Source organism: Anas acuta, chromosome 16 (genome assembly GCF_963932015.1).
Source record: "Anas acuta chromosome 16, bAnaAcu1.1, whole genome shotgun sequence".
Lineage (NCBI taxonomy): Eukaryota > Metazoa > Chordata > Aves > Anseriformes > Anatidae > Anas > Anas acuta.
Window position 1 is genome coordinate 13938043 of NC_088994.1, and position 27557 is coordinate 13965599.

The 27557-nt window shown below is 41.6% G+C and overlaps 3 protein-coding genes across 4 annotated transcripts in view; 1 reads left to right on the plus strand and 2 right to left on the minus strand.

Annotated features, from left to right (window-relative positions):
- Positions 1 to 13428, plus strand: part of COL9A3 (collagen type IX alpha 3 chain) — a 35949-nt gene extending 22521 nt beyond the window's left edge. The window contains exons 20-32 of the mRNA XM_068700014.1: positions 313 to 357; positions 803 to 856; positions 1240 to 1293; positions 3905 to 3958; positions 4667 to 4738; positions 6549 to 6584; positions 7369 to 7413; positions 8019 to 8051; positions 8304 to 8450; positions 8859 to 8913; positions 9756 to 9938; positions 10200 to 10277; positions 12302 to 13428. Coding sequence (XP_068556115.1) covers positions 313 to 357; positions 803 to 856; positions 1240 to 1293; positions 3905 to 3958; positions 4667 to 4738; positions 6549 to 6584; positions 7369 to 7413; positions 8019 to 8051; positions 8304 to 8450; positions 8859 to 8913; positions 9756 to 9938; positions 10200 to 10277; positions 12302 to 12477 — 1032 coding nt within the window. The 3' untranslated portion in view covers positions 12478 to 13428. The remainder of the gene's footprint in view (positions 1 to 312; positions 358 to 802; positions 857 to 1239; positions 1294 to 3904; positions 3959 to 4666; positions 4739 to 6548; positions 6585 to 7368; positions 7414 to 8018; positions 8052 to 8303; positions 8451 to 8858; positions 8914 to 9755; positions 9939 to 10199; positions 10278 to 12301) is intronic.
- TCFL5 (transcription factor like 5) lies at positions 12722 to 19576 on the minus strand. Of its 2 annotated transcripts, none has more exons than XM_068700016.1 (6): positions 18209 to 19576; positions 17333 to 17519; positions 16569 to 16731; positions 15705 to 15945; positions 15117 to 15258; positions 12722 to 14448 (listed from the first exon to the last, which is right to left on the minus strand). In XM_068700016.1, the coding sequence occupies exons 1-6, from the start codon at positions 18952 to 18954 to the stop codon at positions 14329 to 14331; spliced, it is 1599 nt and encodes a 532-aa protein (XP_068556117.1). In that variant the 5' UTR covers positions 18955 to 19576; the 3' UTR covers positions 12722 to 14328. The 2 variants fall into 2 exon arrangements, with proteins under 2 accessions (XP_068556117.1, XP_068556116.1); XM_068700015.1 differs by having other exon boundaries at positions 15705 to 15948; positions 18209 to 19575.
- Positions 19577 to 22110: 2534 nt separating this feature from the next.
- Positions 22111 to 27557, minus strand: part of LOC137865673 (death-inducer obliterator 1-like) — a 44035-nt gene continuing 38588 nt past the window's right edge. Inside the window, exon 12 of the mRNA XM_068700934.1 lies at positions 22111 to 24358. Within this exon, the coding sequence (XP_068557035.1) occupies positions 22293 to 24358 (2066 nt within the window). The 3' untranslated portion in view covers positions 22111 to 22292. The remainder of the gene's footprint in view (positions 24359 to 27557) is intronic.

A 27557-nucleotide genomic window follows, 5' to 3' on the forward strand; every position in this document is an offset into this window, starting at 1 on the left:
TTACAGAATATTTTGAACACCCCTCGAGGGAAGTTTCCACTGTGGAGAATATTATTGCTGTTGTTTTATTTGTATATTCCTCCTCTCTGCTCTGATTGCCAAGGAGCAGTGTATGTAGAGCAGCTAGGACAGTGAACAAGACAAAAATTGAAGGCATCCTTTTCATGGTGAAAGCTGCAGAAATGTAAATCTTCCATTGCTTCAAGCAAACATTGCTTCTTGTGTGTCAAGTCAGACCAGAATAACAAATTTAATAACTTTACTTCTTCTGACACTGCTTTTTTATTTTTTTCTTTCATTTTTTTCTTTCAGGGGCTGCCTGGAAGAGCAGGTATTAAAGGCTCAAAGGGTGAACCAGTAAGTGAATGTCTCTAATGATGGGTTCTGGTGGGGAAGCCATTAGCCTGTCACAGAAAGGGGGGTCAGTGCCCACAGGAATACCAGGAACCTTGCATAAAGGTGACACAGCAATGACTTAAATGGGCCACCCTAAACGTGGCTCCAAAAGAGCATCCCTGTCTCACTGGACCACATCAGCCTGAGATGGGGTATGGTTGCACTGTCCTGGAGCTCACAGCCCTCCTTGGTCACTGGTCCCAGGACAGGACATACTGGTCACCTATTCTTTAAATGCCCATTGTTTAATTTTCTCTTCTTGTCCTGAAACTGTAAAATCTTAAAGCTTTTCTTGTTTCCTGACTCACATTTTAACTTCTCCGTTTTCCAGCTTGTTGCTGTAGGTAGGACAGAAATGAATCTCTGAAGCTATTCCCTAATGGAGTGTTTGCTTTCTCCTCCGCAGGGCAGTCCTGGAGAGATGGGAGAGGCAGGTCCCTCTGGAGAGCCAGGCATCCCTGTACGTATCCCCATCGCTTACATTTATCATGAACTCGGCAGAGTGTTCTAAAGCAAACTGTGAAGCTGGAGCTGACACACTGCTGCTCTGCAGAAAGAAAGCTTTTAGTAACAAGAAAGATGCTGTGCTGCTTATAACCCATGCAGGTCCATGGTGATAAGCGCTCCCAGGCAGCTTTATGCTTGCAAGGAGCTACCCAGCATGCGTGGTCACCTCCATGCACAGATACTACACTGAGGTCAAAGCCGACCGAGGCAGGTGGTGTGACCTACTGGATTGAAATAATTGGGATCCAAGATTTCACGTTGAGGCTCTTCAATGGGATGGGGAAGGTGGATTTGCTGCTCCCAAATGACACATCTGACTTTGGTGTTGGTTGACAGGGTGATGTCGGTATTCCTGGTGAGAGAGGTCTGCCGGGTCCCAGAGGAGCAACTGTAAGTACAACGCTGCTTGCAAACCAAACAAATACTAAAGGAGCCACATTCTCTAATTGTATTGTCCCTGGGGACTTTCAGCAGCAGAGGAATTACGATCCTGTAAAAGGGTCAGATTCTGCTCTTGCTGACAGCCCTGTGCAAATGCAAAGCAATTCCTTCAATTTCCTTTGGCAAAGAAAGCTGAAGCTGCCCAAGAAGTTAGTGAGGAGAGACTGAGCAGTGAGCAGATCCCTGATTAAACAGTGATAATGAAGTTCAGCCTGAGCTGAATGCCAGTTGCTAATGAAGCAAAACTGTTAAGCTATTTCAACGTACGTAGCCACCAACATATGAAATCTGTCCCATTCCTGTATCACTTTCCTTGGAGCAGTAGAGGTGTACTGCAAAACCAAAACCCATGCAAGCACTGGAAAGCCTGCAAATTGCCACCCTGAATGACAGGAGCTTAAAACATGTTAAAAAGTTGGTAGACCTGCTGGGATTCTCTTGCCAGAAAGGCACGTAGCTGCAAAGCTTTTCACAACTACTTGAAAACACCCTGAAGCTCTCAAACATACGGTGCAAAGCCAAAACAGTTTTCAGGTGGGAATCTGCTCACACATTTCATCACCCACCCCCAATACTGCAGCAGCTTTATCTTGCTGAGAGCCTGTAGGTGTGAGCCACTAGGAAACCAACCCATGTACAGCTCTAGCAGTTTTGGTGTTTACTCTCTGAACTGACAGCTTTGCGAAACTTCTGGGCTAGAAACCAGTGTGGTCCTCAATGGAGCATTTTGTTCCCACATTCATTGCGTTCCTTGCATCAACCCAGAGCTAAAGAAATAAAAAGCCATGGGAGTTGCAATGTAAACCTGAAAATAACTGCATGGCTGCCTGTTGTGTCCCATCTGAACAGCAAGGATCATAAAAAAGTGATATAAGGATGATAAAAACTTGATTTTGTTCATAATACTGAAGATTCGAGGGTACCATTTATTTTCTCATTCCCCAGCTAGTGCTGCCATTGTGGTTGGACCTGACCTTCTAGTGGTTTTGTTGGGCTTTTTTAAATTTTATTTTCATTCATTAATCTCATTTTGAAATCCAGAAGCCTACAGCAGGTCTAACGTGATTTCTGGTATGTGCCGCTTGAAAGAAATTGAACAGTATCATGATTTATGGTTTGTGAGCAGTTGCTCTTCAGATGGCCAGGGAAAGGGAAAAATCAGCCTTAGAAATAAACTCAATTAATAATGTTTGCTTTTATGTTGGCAATTTTTCATCAAAATTACCAGCCCCACACAAGGTATTGGATTGTTATAGCTAAAGAACAAATGCAATTGAGCTGATCACGTTGGTGCAGGCTTCTGACATGGATGCAATAGCATTTGAGCCATGCTTCTTTCTAATTTCTGATTTGTGTTGGTAGAGTTCTAATTTATACGAAATGTCGTTAAGCCTAGGCTGTTCTAAGAGAGGTGCAGGATTTGTCCAGTGTTGTGTTAAGACTGTCTGGCTCAGAACAATTTGAATCTGTCGCAGCAAATCAAGGGTTTCTTCCTATTCAGAGGCTGTCGGGTTTTATCCGGTACCACAACTTTAAAGCAGGAGTACAAGAGAGTCGTTTCTGACGTAATTTAATGTAACTGTCTTAGAGCTCTGTCTATAATTCTTAAAGTTTGTCTTTAAACTACAAGCAGAAAACAGAAGCAGCCACAGACATACCTGAGCAGTCGTCTGGCTCATTGAAGATGATGCTGTGCTGTTCCAGCAGATGGGCTCCTTCTGGACAAACCCTGTTTTTTGTACACAGCTACAACCACAGTTGTTCTCAAGACCCAGCCAGGGATAAGGGCAACTGGTTTAGGTTGTACATCGAGTCACACATCACAAGAGGATTTCCTCTTCCTCTTGGTGAATGACCAGAAAAAAAAATTATGTGAAACAGTGGGTGTTCAGACACCAGTGTGAATTTGTAGGACCAACAATCAGGGAAAAAATACCGATGCCATTTCGCACAGGGCACACCTTTGCTGCAATCCAGTAGAAGGTTGGGTTCTTGGGTACAGTGGACGTGCTGTGCTGACTGATCCTCCATCTGCAGCAGCCAGTTTGGAACTGATTTGTGTCCCTTCACACTGCAGAGATGGCTGTGAAATGGTCCAAGCAAGTGGATGCGATTGTCATTTTTCATGTCTAAGTGCATGCAGCCCGTTTTACAGCAGTTCCTTACAGAACTGGATCAACCAAAAGCACAACACTGGGATAGCAGAACCCCTTTAATGTGTACTGTCTGTGCTCTGTCGTGCCTACATCTTTTGCTGACACTGATCTGTACTATTCAGGAGTATGGTATGTTCCTAATCATTAGCATATATATAGACAAGCATTTTTATTTAGTAACAAAATCATATTTTTACTAACAGCATTATTTTTATTTAGTAAAATATAAATTTCAGTTCACACCAACACCACTGTAATGGCTGTATCAGCAACGCCACTGGGAAGTGTTCTGCAGTACATCACAGCATACTTTCTGTCTCTTAGAAGTGAGCCAATTTAACTGCACAATTGACACATGTGGCCCTGAATGAGCTCCTTACCAAAGCTTATCCTTCTCTTTGCAGGGCCCGCTTGGTCTCCAAGGCCCGATAGGAGCCCCTGGTGTCCGAGGCTTCCAGGTTGGTATGCTGACCAGGGCAATTTCCCGTGCATCCCGTTCTGGTGGGCTGCTGCTTTCTGCAAACATCTGGCAAGGCAATTGCTTGGTGGCAACAGCTGATGGGAAGAAATGTCTAACCTTGCCAGGACCAGGTTACCACCTTCATAACATGTGCAGTAGAAAGAACACGGCCAGATAAGCTGCCTGCTGGAATCAGTGATATTTAGTATTTTTATATAAGAAGGGCTTGAGCTTGATCTCTGTGAAGACACCTTCCTTTCTTCTCCACCTGGGCACCCCCAGCCTGTATTTCTTCAGTGAACTCCTTTCCCCCTCTGCTGCTCTGGGGGCTCTATTTCCTCGTGTCCTCTCCAAAGGAGTGTTCACAACCACTCTCCATTCCCCTGTGAACTGGCTGAGAAATGATGCGTGGTGCTTGCATCTGGGAGCATCTTGATCAGGGGTTACAGGTGTGAAGTTACCAGCAGAAGGCTGGAGCACCTTGTCAGTGTGGTTGACCAGTTGCGGCGCATGATGGGACAGAAGTCAAAGTTGTACCAACCATGCAAGCAGTCCCTAGGTCCTGGGGAATCAAGGAGAGGGGAGAACTGAGACAAACAACCCTTTCAGACCTTTTATTGGTACTACTGAACTCAGGGATGTCAAGACGTGCAGGGTTTCCTGTCACTTTAAGCTCTAACTCTCTTTTTTGTTGTTTTCCTAACAGGGTCCTAAAGGTGCCAGTGGGGAACCTGGCCTTCCTGGTCCAACTGGAATTCGGGGAGAGTTTGGTGACAGGGTAAGGAGAAGATAATATCTGTACCTAATTCCTGTGTGGGTGATGTGAAATCAGAGCATAACAGGGCCCCAGACACGATGTAGCTGGCGTCATTACATCAAGCACAAGTAGACTTGGTAAAAGGCTGGTCCATTGGGGGCATCCCAGCCCACCCTTTAACTGCTGAATGCCCAAGGCAGACCAAGATGGCAGGGAACAGAATTCATGTGTCCCCTCTTGTCTCACCTCATATTCCTGTCCTTGTTTCCAATTAAGCTCAGGAACTCCCACTATTTTTAGACAGGATGGATTGCTTAAAAGAGACTCTAGGATCCTGTCCTAGCCAGAAAAGACAATTGTTTTTTCTGCTCTGTGTGCTTATTTCACCAAAGAGTATCTCACCGTGGTCACAGGAGAGCTGATTCACGCGTTTTTGTTTTTCAGATGCTTGATTAGGGTTTCTGGATTTTTTTAAATTACAATTTGCCCAGAGATTTCTTTATAAACAGCAACACACCTGGGCCCCACACCTCAGAATAAATCCAACTTTTTATTTAAATGAATTCATTCTCATTTAAAAGAAGCCAGCAGAGCAGAGTGAATGGCATTTGTTCAGGGCTTGCAGGAGAACAGTAGCTGTGTGTTCCTCAGCAGCCTTGACTCCAGCTTTAAGGTGAAGTTTCTGTGTAAACGATCGCTGCGGCACCACGGGGATTTCACAAAGACCCTTCTGTGCAGGCTCCGGGCAGGTTTAAAAAAGCCCCTTAGTCGGAGGGACTGTGAGCCTAGAAGTGTAAAACAGGAGGGTCATTGTGGAGCCATGGGGTCCTGCCCAAATTCATAGCTTTGCTGTGGTGAAAAATGTGTGTTCAGAGGGTCAGAGGCCCCTGCACAGAGCTGCCTGTTATCCGGAGAGCTGCTCCGAGCACAGTGAGAGAAAATTTTATGCCTAAAAAAAAAAGGGAGCCAGGAGCAAATAAAAATCTAGGCTTTATTTCTGGCTCTGAAGTTAAATGTAATTACTCTAAGATGTAATTCTTCATTGTTTCTTAAGCCCCCAGTTCTTTAACAGTTTTCCCCAGGAAAACATGCTGCAGCAAGTTAGGATAACCCCAGAAAACATAATATGAATTTTCTCAATATAAAATGAATGTTCTCTTTCATTTCATACCATGAGTAAATTTAGTTTCCTTCTCACATCATCCAGTGTGGAAGGCAGAGATCAGTCACCCACCAGCACCATTCGGGACCTCACTTTTTAATTTGCAGATTTGTAAAGTTGCTATTTCAGTTGTGATAGCAAGATGACAATGATGAAAAACAGAAGGGCAGAAGAAAAACAGAATTCCTGCCCCAGGATGGATAAGAAAGATTAGTTTTGTGAAACGGGTGTAAAAGACTATGATGTAAAGCACGGAATTAATTTTAGCTTCATTTAGGAAACAGAGGAGGATGGTATGAAAAAGGTTGGTGTGGATAACCCACGCTAGGCAGGGGGGAGCAGTGCATTGCCAAAACACTTCAGGAAGGGCCTGGTAGGATGAGGACTCGGGGAGGAGAGGAGCACCAGGCCTCAGTGGGATCCTGCCTGGGCTGGGGTGGGATGAGGCTGAGGACCTGCCCTACAGCACACACTGATGACTGCAGAGTGCGCTACAAGGCTAACAGGGATGCTCATGATCCCTTTATTTCTGAGAATATGAATGAGATTTGATCCCTCCTACTTTCCAGTTAGGAGTCTTCTACCCAGCCCCTTGCTGTGTGAGTCAATGTGTGAAGGGTGAGGAGAAAAGCACTTTGAGCTCATTTGTCATCTTTTACTTATTCTCAGGGCCCTACCGGTGTTACTGGTCCCAAAGGTAACCAGGTAAGTGTAGCTGATCTTTGTGATGAATTTCATGCTGCAGTCAACAGAGACATTTAAACCATAGCTGAGGTGCAGCCTTTGAGAGCACGGCCTGCTTTTCCTTCCCTCAAACAAAAGTATTCAGGAGCAGACACCAATAAAAAACTTTTTGTTCTATTTTTTTGGTGCTGGCAAGAGAAATGTAGCCTGTTCTGATGGAGACATGAGAAAATACAGCGATAAAAATGCTGGACTCTTGTTTATTTTGTAACCACAAGGCACGCTGTATATAAGCTCCTCGCATCAGTGTTCCTCCTGAGTTAAGTTTGGAAGCTCAGCTTTTCACCAGGGCTGTTCTTGTGACTAATGGAGAGGATTTGTCCTAGCCTCGGAGCTTGGCAGGCTAATAGACTAATTTAATCTTTTACTTTGTGCTGCTTAGCTTCCAGAGCTGGATCCATCTCAGTGATGAGCTTTTGAGACAGTTTTCATCAAATGTATAGCTTACGTCAACGCCTGACATTGTTTTTGCAGAAAACAAGTGCTTTGCCAACAAGCGTTGCGTGTTTTGTTTACCAGCTTCAGTGCCTGTGAGGTCTGTTGTGTTGCTAAGGCAAAGACCAAGCTGACCTCTGTTTGTCTTGAAATAACTTCCTCTCTAAAGCCATATAGTCACCATAACGATGTTCATCATCTGCTCTAATTGCCGTGTAATAAGCAGAGTGCAGTGGTTGGCGTTGCCTCCACTGACGCCTGACTTGCACGCGCTGCTGTCACCACATTAATTCTTTTATCTCCCTTTCAGGGCATTGCTGGAGCAGACGGCCTTCCAGGTGACAAAGGAGAACTGGTAGGTGTCCTCGCATTGAATTCTCAAGTAATAGAGGGGTCTGGAGAACCACGGATCAAGAACCAATAAGATCAGTTAGAATTAACCATCCAAGAGCTCCAACCACCATCATCAGACCACTGACTGCAAAAAGAAGGCAACCCAACCCTGTGGGTCCCTTCCAACTCGGGATATTCTATGATTTTATGATTTTTCCAGCCATAATATTCTGGGCACGTGTCAGCTCCCCTGGTCCCTTCAGGAGGAACTGGCTGGGTAACCAGACGGTGTGGCCTTTGCCGAGCTGTGGCACGTCAGCACTTTTTGTCGTTTTGATCCTCAGAGCAGCAGGGCGCCGTGGGCACTGCTCTGTCCCTGGGAGGTTTTGTCCATCTCGAAAAGTGGCCAGGCTGCCTTCAGCGCTGCCACCCGGCGCAGCCTGTTAGTGTTGGGGTGCCGGGTCCAGTCGTGTAAGGGCTAGATCAGGCCTCCTGGCCCCTTTGCTAGGGACCAACACATGTGTATCATCATCACTGCTTCCTGCATCTTGCAGAGCGGGAGATTTGACTTTGGATGCGTGTTTTCTGCAGGATTGTTCTTTCATATCTCCCTTTCCTTTCTAACAGGGTCCCTATGGTCCCCCCGGCCAAAAAGGAGAGGTATGTATCAGGCCTTGACTACTTGTGCCCAGTAACATTTGTTTATAAATGTGGTTACTGTACCTTTCCATGATGTATCTCCACAAACTATCTTCTAAACACACGTGGTCAGCCTGATCAGTTAGAGAGACTTGAAGAAAGGCTTCAATCCCCATGAGAAATCCCCATTTGAGAAATGAGAATCCCCATGAGAAAATAATGGACCATGTCTCATGTTGTGTTGTTTAATTTTCTTCTTCTTCTTTATTACAGCCAGGAAAAAGGGGAGAACTTGGTCCCAAAGGTGTCCAGGGACCCAACGGGACAGCTGGAGTTCCAGGGATTCCAGGACACCCAGGGCCCATGGGCCATCAGGGGGAGCAAGGCGTTCCTGGCATCACAGGAAAACCTGGGCCTCCTGTAAGTATTGTTTTGTGTTATTTGCATCCATTGGAAGGGGCTGTAAGTCACAGTGGTCATTGCAAAAGTGAATTAGAAGTTTAAATACATAATTCCTAACCAGTACTTCAAATGTTAGGCTTCTGTCTCAGTCCAGAGCATGTTTAATTACTCAGGAAAGGCCAAATAAGCCTCAAATTAAGTATCTGGCCTTAAACGTTAAAATTAATTTCTGCCATTAATGTTGTGACAAAGCTCCTAAATTGAAGCCATCATCTTTTGAAGAGGAGGAACAAAAACTCATCTTCATGCAGGATCCTACACTTCTTATTGAGCTGCTGGAAATGAGTTTCATGTCCTGAAGCTTCTGGCAGTGATAATTATCAACAATGTGCTTTTTATAAGGCAACATTCTTCTGTTAATTGCAGGGCAAAGAGGCCAGTGAACAACATATAAGAGAACTCTGTGGGGAGATGATAAATGGTGAGTATTACTGGGAGAAAACTCACTTCAATTACCATATTTAGCTGAAGATGAGGAGATCCCAAACATAAGACAGCTGCTGAGATCTGTTATTTTTTCTACTTTAATTAGGAAAAATGTGCTGATGTTTAATGGAGAGAAATTATTCAGAGGGTCAACATTTGTCTGGGTTGTCTCATTATTCTGAGTTAGTATTTTTTAAATGATTCATCAGGGCAACACGCAAAGCATGCTGAAAGAATCTTTGACAGAGCTGGCAGCACATGTGGGCAGGAGTGTCCCCCAGCCTGCATCGTTCTACACTTCAGCTCCCACCTCCTCCTTCCAGCTCGCCTCTCCCTGGCTCCACTGTGCTGCCCTGGAGCAGGCACCAGGCAGGTGCAAGCTCCCAAGAAGAGGCCTTCTTTCTTTGAACTTAATGTATTTCTTTTAGAGGTTACATTCAGCATTGCTTGTTTCAGAAAATTTGTTTTTTGTTTCCCAGAATATTCATTATCTTTTGAAGTGGTTTAGGAACCAGGAAAATACTAATGGCTTAAAACACCGAGAGATTTCTGACCAAAATCTCCCTCAGTGGATATTAAAATGTTACGGATGAGCTGACAGGACAGATTCTGCAGTGTTTAGTTGCTTCCTGCCAGAAGCTCCAAGTGTGGAGGAGTGGCAGGGGGCAAGATCTGCACAAGCGTGCAGCTCTGCTTTGTTGCCAGATACCCAGTTCTCAACTGCTCCCTCAGTTAAGCACATTTGAGGGTAAATGATAATTAGCTGAGCAAAGGGTGAAAATGTTGGACATGCAGTTTTTAATCTAGGTGTTTGTTGTTTTTTTTTTCCTTTTTCAGATCAAATTGCCCAGTTAGCTGCTAACCTGAGGAAGCCCTTGTCTCCAGGAATGACGGGTCGGCCTGGCCCGGCTGGGCCCCCCGGTCCTCCTGGGGCTACGGGAAGCGTTGGGCATCCTGGTGCTCGTGGGCCTCCTGGCTACAGGGGGCCAACAGGAGAGCTCGGGGATCCTGGTCCCAGAGGTAAGCGAGGCTGAACCAAGCCCTTTCTCTTTCACACCCATTGAAACAAAATGACAAACTTGTACTGATTGCAGCAGTGGAGAGGAATGGATCAGGTCTTAGGCAGCCTGAGTTCTGCTTGCATCATTTAGAATGCAATGCAAGCAGAGATCTTAGCAATATCATGAGGATTTTGAGTTCCTCTTAATCTTTTCCCTCCCTGTCCTCAGATCTGGCTGCTGTATACAACTCTTTGCTGAAATTGTCTGTTTGTGATTAAAGGTGACACTGGTGAAAAGGGAGATAAAGGACCTGTTGGACAAGGTATCGATGGACCCGACGGCGATCAAGGTCTTCAAGGTAAGGCTGTGCAAATAATTTAATGAACCGTAACTAAAGTAAAGGCAAAAGAACAGGTCTGCATGTTTTTGGCACTATGTTGTAGTCCCTTTGTCCATGTAATGGTTACAGTAGGGTTGTTTTCCTCTGGGTACAGCAGGTGCACACAATTTGAACAGTGGAATTTAACTAGTACATCCCCTCTCTGCACCATTCCCATCTAGTCCTAAATGTTTTGGAGAATGTTTAAGAAAAAAGGCAGCTGGGACAACCAGACTCCTCATTTGTTCTTGGGTCCTTCCACTAATGGCTGTGAAAGGTCAGGAGCTTTTATAGATTTGAAGGTCAGGACCTTTCAGAACTACTCTCAAGTGGTTACCAGTGTCAGCAGGTTATTATTGTCAGTGGTACTTCATACAAAATAATCACTTAGCTGATATACTACTTATCATCTGGTTTAAAGGTGTGTAACACCAGCGAGGTTCTGGCTTCAGATTAGAACCATTCCTGCTGCCTGTTTCCTGCACGCTGGGTCTAGAGGGACATTTGTCTTTGCAATGCTCTGATACAGACTTCCTGCAGTGAAAACTGCATGCAGGACTAGCAGCTATAGTCCTGCAAAACTGAATTCATGTCTCTGGCTTAAACAAGTTCTGCAGAGAAATCAGGGACGTTACTTCATTTTGCCAGAAATAAAAATAACTTCTTAGTCTACAGCTGTAGAGTACAGTGGTGTTACTGCTCTGTATTTGGCTATAATCCCATAAATCCTTTACCAGAGGACTCAAAGATTCATTTCTGCAAATTAATGAATACCTGTTAGAAAGTTTGAAAGTATATTTTTTATTTTGCTTGCCTATTAAAGCAGGTTTTCTAATTGTGATTACATCTTCGCAATGAATAAGTTACAAGCACCAAAACCAGGCTCTGCATCCGTATACTTTCATAAAAACAGAATATATATATTCATTTCTCTCGGATTTTTCCATAGAATAATTGCATTAATACATAAATATCATCTTTTCCAAAGCGAGTAAAAAGATGCTATTTTTTATATATCAGATATTGAGAGCATTTGTCCTATTCATGAAATGTAAGATGTAGTATAAGAATAATAGATGCAATTAAGGAAAACAGTCAGGCACCATTTCTTTATCGCAATTAAGATGAGAATGCAGGTTTATAGATCATCTGTTCATATAGCTGTCCTTCGAGGAAACAGAATCTTATTTTACAGTATTGACAAAAGTTTCAGTAGCTTCTTGTTATAGAAATAACTTGTCAAAAAAAAAGAATAGCTCAAGTTTGCCCAAAGCAAAAATTGTTTTTGCCAATAAATAAAATGTATTTCACCCTAAGACAATTTTTGAAATTAGACACAGGTATACAGGAAGTTACTTATCTGTAGTACCAAGGAGGTTCTGTATCATCACTCACTACTCTCCTTCCCTTATTCAGAGTCTTAATTATGATTAGACTTAGAGAAGTGCAATGAACTGAAGCAGCAAAATACCACTGCCTCCTGCTAGGGACTGGGAAGTAGGGGTAGACACGAGTGCTCCTATTGGCACAGTCAGCAAGCTGTGAGCTCACACAGAGGGAGCATCCCTTGAGCTAACTTTTCAGAGACCCTGCAAAATAATTCTGATTACAAATTAACCATTGTCATTCATGAAGTCACACACTAAGGTAAACACACTGGTCAGCAAAAGTCAAAATGGACACATGCAGTGACAAAAGTGCAATGCTAAACATCTGCCTTCAGCTGTACTCAGGTAATTCCAGTAAACCAAAAGATACCCTGAAAAAATCCAACACGTGTACTCCGGATTCAGGCCAAATTTATTCAACACCTTGCACTCAACAGGCTGTAACAAGTCTGATAAACAGACACTCAAAGTATATTAAGAACTCTAAAAGTAATATATATTTATACTACTTTTACATATGTATATATAAGTTTATATAGTTATATATGTATATATATATTTTTAAGATGAAAGGCAGGAAATATTTCATTTAATGTTTTTCCCCTTCTTGTTTAGGACTTCCTGGTGTACCTGGAATTAGTAAAAATGGTCGTGACGGTGCTCAGGGTGAACCCGGTCTTCCAGGGGATCCTGGTATTCCTGGTGCTATTGGGGCTCAGGGAACTCCAGGAATATGTGACACATCGGCTTGCATGGGAGCTGTTGGAGCATCAACTTCCAAAAAATCATAAAACGGTACAAGAAGTGGAGAAGTGACTGAATATTTAAATAAAGAGTGCATTGTAAGAAAACAGAATCTTCCTAGTGATAAATGGACAGACGTTCCTTCTATTATATTAAGTGGAGACTTTGACACAGTCATTCAGTTCTATGAAAAAGAAAGCATCAGATGACAACTGTAATTAAAGATGCTTTATGAGTATTTTTTCCTCCCCCGATTATTTTCCAGATTTTTTATTGCTAAACAACTTCACCTTCCCTTTCTCCCTTTGCTGAAGAGACCTGCGAGAGGAAGCATTCCTTTCCACCATCATCTCCCTAGCTGTCCTAAAGATCACGGCTTTTCTGTATAAAAGTTTGAGCCTTGGCAATTGAATTATTGGTGCTGCTCCTACTGACTTCAGTTACGCAGGTTTGTGCACTATGTCTGCACCATTAAGGTATTCAGGCACCTGACTGCTACTTACCTCAGTGGCAGTTAGGCATTTAAATAGCCAGTATTTGAATATCTTAATATTCTGGGCAAAGAACATAGCTTATGGATATGCTGTCTGTTTTCAGACTGCATCTCACATAGCAAATACTAGTAAATACTAAGCCCTTGCAGTCAAATTCTGCAAAAGGTGCAATGTATATATTTTAACTTACAGGGGAGAGCTTTTGTACGTTTCCATATGATAATAAAGGAAGTTAAGTAACAGCATTTTCACGACCTCTACGTAAGCTATTTGCACAGTAATTGTGAATAAAACCCCAAATAAGAAAGGATGCTCTTCTAAAGTTCAGCCAAAAAAAAAACAACTGTATGAACTGTTGTAAAAATAAAAGGAGATTTTTTTTTAACCTTTTCTTTGTGCTGTTATAAGTGTCGTTATACACATCAAATGCTCAGATGAACTCTACATTCCAAAACTGGTTTTACTAGGACTGTTTGGAAATAAATTGCTGCAAAATTGTCAATATCCGTGATTTAAAATAGTTTTTATTTTGAGATCTTTTTGTACTTTAAAACCTGCTGGCATCATCTATTATCACCAAAATTAATAAAGCCACTTTCAGCTCACACAATAGTCTATCTCTGCCCTAAATGCTGAAGCTTATGAACAATAGAGACATATTAATCTTTAAATACTAAAATAGTTTGTGCATTTAATAATCTGTTGGTTACAATGTGCCATTTTTGGACTTACCAGTACAAGAAACTGCTGGGCAGTTGTGTGAGAGTCATTAAAGTAATGCACCACTATAAAAACAATAGTAATAGCTTTACATTACTCTTTGGAGTGATGAATGTTAAATTATGCATGGCAAACATAAACCCCATAATAGCAGCACAGTTGTAACTATGCACTTACTCGATTAACAAACATAACTTTTAAACTTTTAATCAAAAAAAAAAAAAGAGCATTTAATATGGTACCTTTAATTCCTTTTTACATTTAAAGAATACATTTGCCTCTAGTCATTAAAATAACAGAATAGGCTGATGTTCTACAAGTCCTAACTGTACTGTATCACCTTAAAAAAAATAAAGGAAGAAGAGCACAACCACAAACAGAAAAAGAGCAAAAAGAGAAAAATAAGGCATCACGACAATTTCTTATTGCCTCTAGTCCCAAAGCCCCTTTAACAGAACACTGATTTATATTGCTGGCAGTCAATTTTCATTTCCATTTTGAATGAAGACTGTTTTCTGTTAAGCTCTATTTATGCATTTTTACAAGTTATATTTTGAAAGTCACTCCTGGAGCATATCAAATTCATCACAATCAGATGAATCCCAGCATGTAAACAGGAAAAAAAAAAGGGGGGGGGGGGTCACTTATTTATCCACGCTTTCCATACAGTTCAAGGCAGTCAGTTCAAGCTACTTGGTCTTCATAGCCATGCATGTTTTCCTGCAGTGGACACGTTACAAACGAGTCTGAACTTGCTATTTTTAGTCTCCTGCCTGTTTTACCACAGAACACAGTCTCAAATTCCTAAAAATCAAAATAATAAAAAATAATTATGCTTAACATAAAGTATTTACTTGAGACGTATGCTTTTGTTTCACTAGTGTCTTGAAAAGACCCAGATACACCTTCTTTGCTGAGCAGCTATGCCAGTATCTTGACAAGGTTTTCCTATACACACTCCAGCTACTCTCTTAAGATACTTGGCAGAGGCAGAATTACTCATGGGCTGCAAGTACTGCAGTAGGAACATGAAATCTAACAGTGCATATAACCCTTTCCTACTCTCATCCATTCTGAGATACCATGGGTATTCAGCTCCCGAACCCCACCACGTAGCTACCTGGTCATGCAAGCTAGCTAGATGATACCTCTGTGAACAAAAGGGGAATAGAGAAAAAGGGAGGGGCGAAAAAAAGAAAGGACTCAAGACCCTAATTCTACAACGTCCAGACAGCACAATTCCTAGCTAAAAAATAATCAAATTTGAAAACCCTGAGGACAGTCTAGACACCATACTACTGAACTGAAACTGTTCTGAGGGCAGCTGGTCAAAAACAAACCAAAAAGGAGTGCTCAATGATCCTTCACAAATAGCATCCAGCAGAAGCATCCCATATACTATGAGCTATATTACAATAACTTTAAAATGCTTCACAGTTCTATCAATAACAAAACTGAAATTAGATTCAAACCTGTTTCAGCGAATCGCCGTGCTTTTCCTGAATGTACTTGAGAAATGCCGTTGTCCATTGTAATGTTGTTGCTTTATCAGTATCAGCAGTACAGAATGGAACCAGCAGATTCAGTTCATCACAGCAAATCCGGATCCTGCGCCTAAAGACGAATACAAAAGGTTATCATCCAGATGGGAGAGAAGGAAGGAAAAAAAATTAAAAATAAAGAAGGAAGACTACTCGCATCTGCTCAAGCCACGAACTTTGGGGACTGCATTTCGTTCTATTTTAATCTAGCTATCTTTTGTTCACTACAAACTTTACATTTGTAAATTAGTCACGTTATGTGCATGTTAGTTTCCTTATCTTTCTAGAGCTGGTTAAATGTTTTAAAATACCCTTTTTGTTTATAGAGCAAAAAAAACAACAAAGCAGCCCACAATTAAACATAATTTTTTTTCCTCTGACACCAAACCCTCACCACTTGCATTTTGAGTAAAACAAATGTGTCAGATTTACCTCTACCTCTGGATAAAGATGGGAGTGTTACAGTATCAGTATTTTAGGCTTCAAAAACTTTGTATTGCAGCTCCTCATAGAAATTACCTTCTGTCTCTCTCCATGCGGTTATGTCTTTCTCTTCGCTGAGCAACTCCTTCCTGTGTACCACTCTGCACCTGCACGCTTGGATTGGACTGTGCTGACTGCCAGGAGCCCTGTGCAGGCACAGTGCTCTGGCTATCACACATATTTTGAATGTCACTAAGAGGCTTGCGATCTACGTTTGCTTCCAACGGGCTTACTCGGCTGCAACTTCTTTTGCTTATCGCTTGCTTGCATAATGTGTCTTCTTTGCAAAACAAAGAGGAAAAGACCCCATTGAAAACCCTCCTATTGATCATGGAAAATATTGATCATTGAAGATTTATTTTTTTGTTTTATGTGGAATAATCTCTGAAGCTTTATGGCTAACCTACACTGCCTCTTATAGTAACACGTGTCCTACGCCCCAAGGCACTGCCTGCTGTTCCAAAATCCACCTTGCTTCTGTTTTCTCAGACAACCCCTGAGATCATGCCTGCCTTTGGATTAGCACCTGAGGAAGTCATTTAACTGTTCTTCAGTTGGGTAACTGGATCTGCTATATCAACTTTGGGGCCAAAAATGTAGAAAGAATCTTACTTACTCTAGGCCAAGCCTTTCAGAGATACTTTAGAGCCTCAAGTTTTCTCATTTCAAGCTAGGAGTGCTAAACAATTTTGGAAGTATAGCTAAAATTACAGGTATTGAACTCTTCTGGGTGGGGAGAAATCTAGTTCCATATTGCCTATAGTACATCTCAGACAAAGACCACACCACATGTGAATAACTACAATCATACTAAATGTGGAAAATACACAAATTCGGGGAAAAAAAAATACAGATTTGGAGGACAGAGAGACCTAAGTATAAAGAAGACAAATGTTTTACCTTCAACTTTAATCCAAACTTCCTCAGGCAAAGCTTTATTCATAGCACCTACTGTCTGCTTTGCGGATTCAATTTCCTGATGGTAACAGAAAGAAAACGTTCTGGGTATCCCAAGGTCCTGATGTTTGGCAGCTTCCAAGATAGTGCAAGACGTTCCAGAGGTCTGTGAAAACCAAAAATGAAATACTTAGAGGATTACATAAAAAGGAGACAATTTTGATATATTCATGTGAATTTCTTAAGTTTTAGCTTCCTGATTCAATGGTGTATGAGAAATCTCAATTACTTCTGCATGGGATTTTAACAGAATGATTTATTTTTTTTTAATACAACTCTGAGATTTCCTGAGTGCCATACTGTCATTCTTGCTTCAGAGCTTACTGTGAGTTTGGGGAAAAAAAAAAAAGTATTTTTCTATTTTTTTATTAGAAAAAAATGTACTTTTTAAACATCTCCTCTTGAATAAGTGAAGCCAATATACTAAAATAAAATTTTTCTCTTAAGAAATCTAATGGCCTACTGATTAATATCTGATGCACACTTACAAATGACACTACCACACAATGGCTTGAATTACTTTAGATAGCATTACAGATTAACACATTAATAAATGAATTAAATTATAGATCATACTACTCGTGCCTATTGAAACCAAGGCACACTTTAACACAAGACTTTAGAAGTCTATGACATTCAAAAGATTAACACTATTAGCATTGGAAATCAGGAGAGTACAACCAGTGCAGAATATATTATCTACCTACCTGTACTTGTGAAGGATTAGCACTCCCAGAAGCAGAACACGTGTTCATCGTAAGCAATGGATATGTGAACTGTAAAGAAGGTGTGGTAGGTACGGTCTTATTGTTCACCAATGTAGCACACTTGTTTTGATGCTGATGAAGAGGAACACCTATCAGTTCTGTTGACTGTTGAATCAATGTTACTAAACTTAAAAAAAAAAAAAAACATGCAAGACTGATTACTTGAAAAAACAAGGTGCATAGAAAAATTTATAGCTACACACAGTCTAGTAACTATCACCAAGAAACCACTTCCATTTACTGTAAAAAGAAATCATTACTGCTGTTGTATCTCCTACCTCACCGACAAAAAAAATAAAATCAGCTGACAAGGCATTTTATTCTGTGCAAGGTATCTTATTCTGATTTATGGCTCAATAAAACACTTTATCAGCACGCTAATACAGTTACAGGGCAGTATTATTGCTGGAAATTTTTCTTCACAGTCAGGCCTCCAAGTTATATCATTAATTATAACAACCAACTTCTCCTCATGTTTTATTAGGATCAAAAGCTACCTTGCTTTCAACAAGGTGCAAGTTAAAGTAGGTAATGTTCTTCTCTCGCCTCTATTTATGTTACGTGTTGCTATCAAGAATAAAGTTGTAAATTAACTAATTTTGTAACCACATTCTGTGCCATTTATGCAATATAGGGAAGGAAGTAGCCAGAGGTCAGTGGAGTTGCAGCCACGTGCGACTGGCACAGTTTACAAAAGCCCAACTCATCAGCTCATGTATTAAAGAAGTACTGAAGTACTTTTAGTTAGAAAAATAGTTTTGAACTCTATGAAAATACGTATCTTAACAACATAAGCTAAAATTAATTACAACACACTTGTTAAGAGTTACTCCAGATTCTTGGGGTTCTTGGCATCTGGGGTTTTCTGTCTGGATGCTGTTGAATCTGTCTTCCAATCGAACTCTGACTGCAGATTTAGATCTAGACTCTGATGGCAGTGCCGAATTTTCGACAGGAATGTTTTCTTTATTCGTCCCAACAGAACTGTCACCATGTTTAACCTTTACTAAACTGTGTCCTGCGACTTCTACAGAGCTACTACCCTTGGGCGTTTTATCTGCTTGGTTCGCAGGGGGGTTGGACTCACTGAGTAACATCATTCTGAGCTCCTGGAAGTCAACGTGGCCCACACATGGGTTTGAACTTAGCAAATTGCCGTCGGGAGGTAATGCTGACTGGCAGATAACCGGGAAAACCGCCTGGCTCCCAGAGCTGTTTGAGGAACACCCATCCTGACTGGGGTTCGCCGAGGCCTGGGGCAGAGGGGGCTCTGCGGAGCTGCCAGCTAAGAAAGCAGAACTGACCCTGGCTTCTACTTCACCTTCAGCAGCTTGTCCCTCCTCCGCGTGTGAGTAAAGTATGTGCTGGAGCTGGGTGTACTCTATTTCCGTCATCTCCACCAGGCTGAGTTCTGTGGTGGTGAAGCTAAGGTTTTGCTCACTGAAGGCAACGTCGCTTGGGCCTCCAGGTCCGCCAGCAGCCGGAGCGGGCTGGGGAGCGCTAGCTGTGCTGGGAGGACTGGAGGTCCGAGGCTCCTCTGGGGCCAATCCTGATCCTGACATGCCTACAGCGCGCCTAACCAGTTACCAACACCTTTTTCAAACACTAAACCGTAAAACCCGTAAAAATTATCAATTACAGCCATAAAAAAAAAAAGCAATAATAGCAATACATAAACGTAATACAGATTCTGTAACTCCAGTACCACGAAGACTCAAGGCTCCAGCTCCGAGCACCCCCAGCTCCAGACACCGCTGCTCACGGGAGGGATTTCACCTGCCAGCACCCGGGGGGGCTCCGGGCTGCCTGCTCGCCCGCAGCCCCCTCACAGCAGCCCCCGCTCCGGGACCCCCGGGGGATGCCGAGAGACGGGCTCCGGCTGAGGAGAGCCGGGGAGAGCCCCAAGGTGGAGAGACGGAGAGGGGTCGAGGAACCCCCGGGCTCGGTCCAGGAGGGTCCCCGCCGCCCCTTCAGCCCACCCTAGCGCTGAGGGGACCGAAGGCTCCCCCCGGGCAGCTCCAACCCTGCCCGGCCGCCCGAGGAGCCGCCGCCAACCGCCCCTCAACCGCCGTCCTCCCGGCGCCTGCGGCCTGAGGGCGGCTTCGCCAACCGCCATGAGGCGGCGGCTCGGCCCCTCGCCGTCCTGCCGGGCACCATCGGGCTCCGAGCTCCGCAGGGACGGGTGCTGAGCCCTCCTTGCTGGTCCCGGCTTCGAGGGCTGTGCGTTTTGTTTCAGTTTAGGCTGTGGAGAAAGCGGCGGGCTGGGCGCGGAGAGCGCGGTCCGTGAGGGAACGGCGAGGGGAAGGAAGGGGAGCGCTGAGGGGAGGAAGGGCTGCAAAGGTTTTAAGCCTATTGTTTGGTGTTTTTTTTTGCTTTTTTTTCCGCGTCAAGCCTCCCCATTCGATGCGAATGGTGCAGGAATGCATCGCCTAACACGAGTCGGAGAACCTCAAAGCCTTCGCTGAGGGAACCGCAGCCGCAGAGCCTGCAGCAGAGCTCAGCTGCTGAGCACAACGAGGCTCGCTCATTTCGGCGGCTGTGTGGCCTCAGCCGCTCCCGGTGCCTAAAAATAAAGCCAAAATAAAAATAAAATTAAAAAAAAAAAAAGCCGTATGGGAGCTCAGCGGCCCCGGCCGGGGCTACGCACACGGTCCCGGGGCTGCCTCAGCTGCCCACCCGCGCACCAGCCATCAGGAGGGGAAATCGTGGGAGGAAAAAAAGCCACGATGTTTTGAAATTAACACGTGTGTTTTGTTTCTTTGTCGCAGGGTGCTCTCTCCTCCCTTTCTGCCTTCCCCCCCCCCCCCCCCCCCCCCGAGGAGCACGTCTCCGCAGCACTGGAGGCAGGAGCCTGCTACACGCAGGTACGGTGGAGGTAAACGCCTTGGGAATGCACCTGTGTGTAAAAACTTTTCTGACATAAACCGACTCAAAAAAAGCCCCTTTCCAGTCTTCTGGAGTTGTCAAGTGGTATTACCGCATCATGCCATGAAAATGAGCGAGGTGCATTTATGGTTCCTTAACGGTGAACAGATTCTCCAAACTAATCTGTGATAAAAGAGTGTTTCCTCTAAGGAAAAAGAAAACTTTCACCTATCTATTTCACAACAATGAAAGGTCTGGGAATCTAGTATTTCCACAGCTCAAAGCCAAAATAAATTACTTAGTTATTCATTTCTCCAGATCTTTTTGGTGTAAAATCTGAAAGTAACTCAAACAACAAAATCTTCAGAATAAATTAGGGCATGTGTTAGAACTGAGAGAAAAAGTCACAAGAACAGACTTTCACGTGTTTTTCAGAACACCTACAAGTATCAGTTGGGTGTGGTGGCATCCTGTAAAATATCTTTTGTTAAACAGATGGAAATGAAACCTGTCTGCCATCAGCCTCTTGTGGTGGCATGTTAAGTAGCAAAGCTAGTTAGAAAATAATACACATGTACAGATTTAAGAAATGGACAACGTTTCACTGTAGATGTTTATTCTACTTATAGTAACAAAAACCTGTGAAGTCCCATATTTTAATGTACAGTGATATATTTTGTCATATAAAATACAATTTACAGAAATTTCTATCAAGTAAACCTAAACAAACACACTTGCTTTTTGCATACTTTTATGTATATCTTTAAATTAGAAACATCTCATTAAGAAAAATCTTACACCATAGTAGATGTTTGCATTTAATACCGCCTCTTTGCATTTTAACATTTTGTCTACAGGTTCAGAATACAGACCAATATTACTAATAATTAAAATTACTAATAATTAATAATTAATAATTAATAAAATTACTAAATAAATAATAATTAATATTGCTAATAATTAATAATTAATAATTAATAAAATTACTAATAATTAATATTACTAATAATTAATAATTAATATTACCAATCTTCTTTTCAAACTTATGCAGTTTTATACCTTTTTCAGTGGACAGTCTTATATACACTACCAGCATAAGCAGGGTCTGACAATAGTGACACTTTTTTCTTTTTTTTTTTTTTTTTCCAGGAGCAAAACACTTTTAGAGTGGAAAGTACAGGAAAATGGAGACATTTCTTAAATTTCCAGCAAAGTTCTGCCAAAAGAAAACCCAAGAAATGTCCCACATAATTAATTTCAATCGAAGAAATAAATTCCATGGCCCATTTAATAAACTTATTTAATAAACTTCTTTTTCTTTCCTTTGGTATACCAATTCATTTGTAGTCTTAGCTCTTTGCCAATAGATGTCTGATTTTTTAATTTTTTTTGCTGGTTATAAAGGGGCTACTTTTATATACTCTTTAATTGCAGGTTTGTAAAAATGTGAAATTAAAAACCCCTCATCCACATGAAAAACTAGGTGTGGTTTGTTTCTTTGTTGTACACTTAACAGATGGATTTCAAAACACAAAATACCTGTATATAAAAAGGAAGATAGTGCACTTTAAGCTTTTAACATTCCATTTTCAAATCCTCCGTCCAATAATCAGTAACACTGTTCTTCTGCAGCCTTCTCCTAAATACGCATGACCCTTCCATTGTAAAATAAACAAGACAGCAATATTTGACTCCTTTTTTAAAGCGTGTGCTGTAGGAACAACTTTGACACCAAAATATCACATACATGAGATGTAAAGGTATGGCTCCTAAGGTCTTGATTAAATTCTTTTATAAAATTACAATTCAAGTTACTGGAAAACATAACTTTATAATTTTGTTCTTGCCTTTTACCTATTTGAATATTGTCATTCACAGTTGTTCAAAAATTGCTAATTTGTCAGTACATTTTGTAAGGCTAGATTTACAACAGCATTTTTGTAAAGGTGAGAATATACAGTATATACAGAAGACATTGACTCAGTCCTTGCAGTGGTGTATATTATCTATGGGAAATATAACAGCAGTTATAGTTCTATGACTGATTAGTGGAAGATGAAGCTTCTGCTTCTGTTGCTTTCTGACCTTCCTTAGGTGTTTCTGGCTTCATCTCTTTACCGATCTCCCTACTTTTACTCCGATCTTTCCGATCTTTTCCTCTTTCACGATCTCGATCTCTGTCTCGATCTCGCTCTTTTTCCCTGCTTCGATCCCGGTCTCGGTCTCTGTCACGATCTCTGTCTCTGCTTCTTGATCGTTCTCTGTCACGTCTCCTGTAGGATTCTCTCTCTCTGGTTCTTGCTCTCTCTCGGTCTCTGTTTCTTTCCCAGTCTTTACCTCGCTCTAAGTCTTTCTCTCTGTCTTTGTTTTGGTTTCTGTCTCTGTTTTTATCCCATTCTTTGTCTCTGTGTCTCTCCCAGTCCCTGTCTCTGTTCCAGTTTCTGCCATGGTCTCTTTCCCAAGGTCTGCCATGTTCTCGATCCCTTCGTCTTTCCTCAAAGGGTCTGCTTTGTCGATTATCTGCTTGCTGAGGCTCTGGCTGATCTAAAACCTTGTCTTTATTTCCTCCTTCGTATCTCTCTCTCTGTCTCCCTTCAAATGTCTGGCCTCTAAATTCAAGATTTTTGCCTTCTCGGAAGTCAGATCCTGACCACTGTCCTTCTGACTCGGGCCCTTGTCCAGGAATACCAGAAAGAGGTGCAGACGGCCCAGCTTCCTCCCACATCTCCTTTCTGTGGCCTGGTGGATGACTGGGAAGGTCCAGGAGTGGTCTTGGGGTTGGCTTCATATTTTGTGGCGACTGACCTTGGAAATGAAATCTGGAAGGGGGAGGTTCGTTTTGTTCTGGAAACATTGGAGGTGTTGCTCCTCTTGGTCCTCCAAACTGAAGCGGAGCTGGACCTCTCTGGTTGGCAAACCTGGGTGGTGGACTCCCTCCTGTCCGTTCTTCAAAGAAGGATGCTTCATTGAGCATCAGTGGTGCTGGAGGTCCTCCTTTCTGCCCAGACAAAGAAAACGGACCTCCAGCTCGGTTCTCCTCAAAGTGCTGTGGGAGAGGTCCACCCTCACCCTGAACTGGTGGAGATTCAGTTTGTTCTACAAATTGATGAGGCTGAGGGTTTCTTTGTTCTTCGTATTGCACCGCAGAAAGACCCCTGTCTGGGGGTCTTTCACTGGAAACCCAGTTATCACCACCGTAACTAAGCTGAGTAGCAGGAATTAAAGTTTTATCTTCCTTACCAAGTGAAGTCTGCAAAGTGTTTGGAAAACTCGCTTGAGGGTCACAGCTCTGGTTTAAAAGTTGTGCTTGCTGATTGGAAGATGAAGGTAAATCTACTTTTTGTGCAGCCTGTTGGTCCTGATGGAACAATTCAGTCTTCATTAGGGAAGATTTTGGTGGAGGTGACATTAAAGCATCAGACACCGAGAAGTGAGCCATTGAAACACCAACAGCTGCTCGTTGTTGTCTGAGGGCTTCTTCTTGCTCCTCAATTTGTCGTTTCTGCTCTTCTATTTGTTTGTTTAATTCTTCTAACATTTTTTGCTGTTCCACCAAGGATGAAGAAGCAGATAAATCTGGCACATACGAGGCAGGTGTTTCCACAGAAGTGTTTTTAGTGTTTTTAGCAAGAGGTTCAAAAGTCTTCTTTTTACCAAAAAGTGTCTGGAGGATGTACTCAAGAGGTGTGGTAGTTTTTGAGGATGAAGAATGCGTAGCAGTAGCACTTGTAGAAGCGGTAGCTGAAACTGGTGGCGGTACAGTACTTGTGGTTCCACTCTTAATCGAGGACAGTATTTTTAATACTGAAGGTGTAACTGATGAGGTTTCTGGAACGGGAAGTGGGGGTGGAGGTGGAGGAGATCCAGGTAGTGTTGTACTTACAGCTGAATCTCCCGAATACAGTGTGTATTTCGGAGTTTTCTTTTCTTGTGAAGAAGCTACTGGCCCCTTAGAGTACAGCGATGTTTCTGTTTCCTCTTGCACCTGAATTCGGCTGCGCTTTTTCTCTATTTTGTCTGTATCCATGGTAGTAGCAAGACGCTTCCCTTTCTGACAGATAACCAATCCAAGAATTAAATTTGGACGTGAAGACTCGAGACCTGAAAGGAAACACAAAGATTGCATATGTAAAAAAACTACTATTTTTTATCTGTGTTTTCAATAGAAACTTATCATTTTATATAATGGCAGCTATGAGTCATAACAGTAACAGTTCTTCTAAATTTCATGCAGTGACATTATCCCATAAGCCTATGTGTCTATATTTAATTACTATTTACATAAATTTGTATACAGTAACTAAAAATGTTTTAATCCTTTCCCTGATATTTTGTAAGATTGCAGTAACAGGTATGATTACTGAAAGATGTCCTTGTAAATGTCTCTAATGTTCAAAAATTAAAGTTTTCCTATTTTTGTATTATGACTTTCTTCTTATTATTGTCCACTTCCCCCCCAAATCAAATATTTCCTTTCTAAATACTTTGCAAATACATTATATGCACAGAGATACTGATAAGTGAGAAAACCTGGACAAGCAATCTAACTTTCTGTAGGGCTACGTTGGAATTGAAGAACCAGAAATAAAGAGAAAAAAACTAATGCTATTAAAACAAACAAACAAACAAACAACAACAACAAAATACAAACACTTCACTTTCTGTTACAAAGAAAGCACGAGGCATTGTTAAACTTCATAACTACATTTCTGTTCTAATCTGTGCTAAAATACCGGACTGACATTTACACCATTCCATCAAGGTGACTTTTAACACTGTTGTAGAATTGAGTTTGATGCCACAGACCCTTCCCTAAGTAAGAAATGTGAGCAGAATTACTCCATTGTGAAAGCTTCAGGCTTGAATCCCTGGAGAAGCATTTCCAGAAATGACCAGAAAGTTTCCCATAAAGAGGAAAAATGCAAACAGCTGAAGGTCCGTTTCACATCATCGTATTCCTTCCTTGTACATTCACATTTCCCACAGGCACTCGTGGAAGACAAATACAACCAGAATAAAGAGCAGGGAATAAATCCTTTAACATACAGTCAGTGGCAAATGTAGAAAAAACATATAAAGAGAGGATTTTAACTTCTGGATTTAGTGACTTGAGATCCTCATTTGGGAGCCATATTAATATTTGCATCCAGCAAGGAACCAGGAATATAGAAACGAAACTAACAGCAAAGAGATTTACTGTGGTTATATGATGAGGACTCTAAAACCTACACTGTCCCTTATATTCATGACCCTTAAGTAAGAGTTTAAAAGAAGTGTAATATATGAATTTATGTATATCTTTAGTCTCTTACTAAACAAAACCAACTGCTCACTAAGGAACAACTTATAAATAACTAATTATTGCCACTGAAAACTTCTTGATACCAGCAAAAACCCAAACTTCCCATAGTTGCAGATAAATTCTATTTGCCATTACCAGTCATAAGTATGAACCTTTGCTGAAACAACTGAATTCAAAGTTTTAAGGGGGCTCCTAAATTTACTATCTTATGAGAAAATTACATCAGCTGTTTTTATTTGTATAGCTGGAATTATATTCACGTACGCCAAGAAAGTATTAAATGAGGTAAGCCTATTTCTTAAGTTCAATGTGAGGTTTCCTCAGCAAGAGGATTATAACCAGGTAAGTCAAGACGATGACTTCTTCAACACAGCTTCATTAAGCATAAATATTTCATTAAGCAGTAACCTGCCTAAATTCTGAAATTCTGTGTTCTTCTGACTGTGACTGGTAATAGTACAGCACGCCTGTTTTAGCCACATAATGGAGAGACCAGCAAAATTTGGTTACTCACTAGAAGGTCTTTGCAAAAAGACAGAAAAAATTGAGGCCAATGCAAAATCTACTTGAAGTTTCCTATCAGAAGCAGCTCTCATTTTAAGTATTTTGAAAAAAAATAACACTGAAATTTGATTGAATGCATTCTAGTTCCACAGCTGATTTCAGATTACTTCAAAGTTCAGCGTTTGAGTTTTACATAGTTCTGTGGTTGAGAGGATGTTGGCCATGCTGGTTTAAATAAACTTCTATATTATTTCCTACTTGTACATTTAAAACTCAGTGCCAAGTTTTTTCCTCCAGATATAGTATTTCAGTATTTTGTGTTGCCAATTTTCACTTTCTTCCATGGTTAGAAATATATATATATATACACACGAATTATAAATGCATCAAGAAAATGACCTAGCTATAGTAACCAAAACTAAGACTTGCTTATAATTTAGTTTGCTTATAATTCTATACAGATTGCCCTTGTGAGAGGGCAGGGACGGCAAGATGTACAACGAAAGGAGGCAGGACAGGAACTAAACAAGTAATTATCTTTGGTGAATCTAAGATTATTTGGAAAGGATCACAAATCCTTGATTCACCCAGTTAAGAACTCCTTTCACCCCACTGCCTAAAAGCAATCCTAGCAATTCTGATCACTATAGTTTACTACCCCAGATGAAGTTACATTAATGCATAACATCAGGGCATAGCTCAAAAGACAGCTTACTTGGGAAGACTGTGTACACTCTGAAGAGACTCAATAGTTAGGTATGATTCACTCTGAGTGACTGCTTTACATTTTTTCTTTATCAGCATGTGAGTAACGACTCCACATTTGGTCAGCATCGACCCGTGCAGAGTATCTCTCAAATCTGTGTTCACCCTAAAAGTCCTCGTAAGCATTCACTGTTCTTCTGTCATTAACGTATTGGTTATCTGCTCTTCTGCAGAGACCTGTGATTTATCCAACTAGTCACAACATGCATCTCAAACACTGAACAATTGAAACGAGCAGGTTTCAAAAATCTATTGGACTGTGTATCTAAAATTAACAGCAAAAGGATAAAAAATCAGTTCTGAATCCCTGTAAGAGACAGAGATCATCGCTAATAAAAACAGAGTAAAACTTAAACACACGTTCAAGATAAATTCCAAAGCTAAATTAACAACGGCTATAACTGAATCTGTTTAGTTTGGTCAGAGAAGAAATCCATTAAAATTTTACATTTTGATACTGTAATTTTCAACAGATGCCTAACCCAGTTTCTAAATTCATTCAATCCAAAGCGATCACGCAGTAAGTGCTTCTTTTGGATGGAAATATACAGCCAGACCAGCACTTCAAAGCTCAGTCCCATTCCATTTCCATATCCGTAATTAGGTTTCAATATCCATAAATAGGTTAAGTGCCTAATTTTAGGTAATAACTACATGAAAATGTTGGCTGCAGTCTCCAACTATTGCTCAATAACTATCTTTCACAAGCAAGCATTTTAAGTGCTGCAA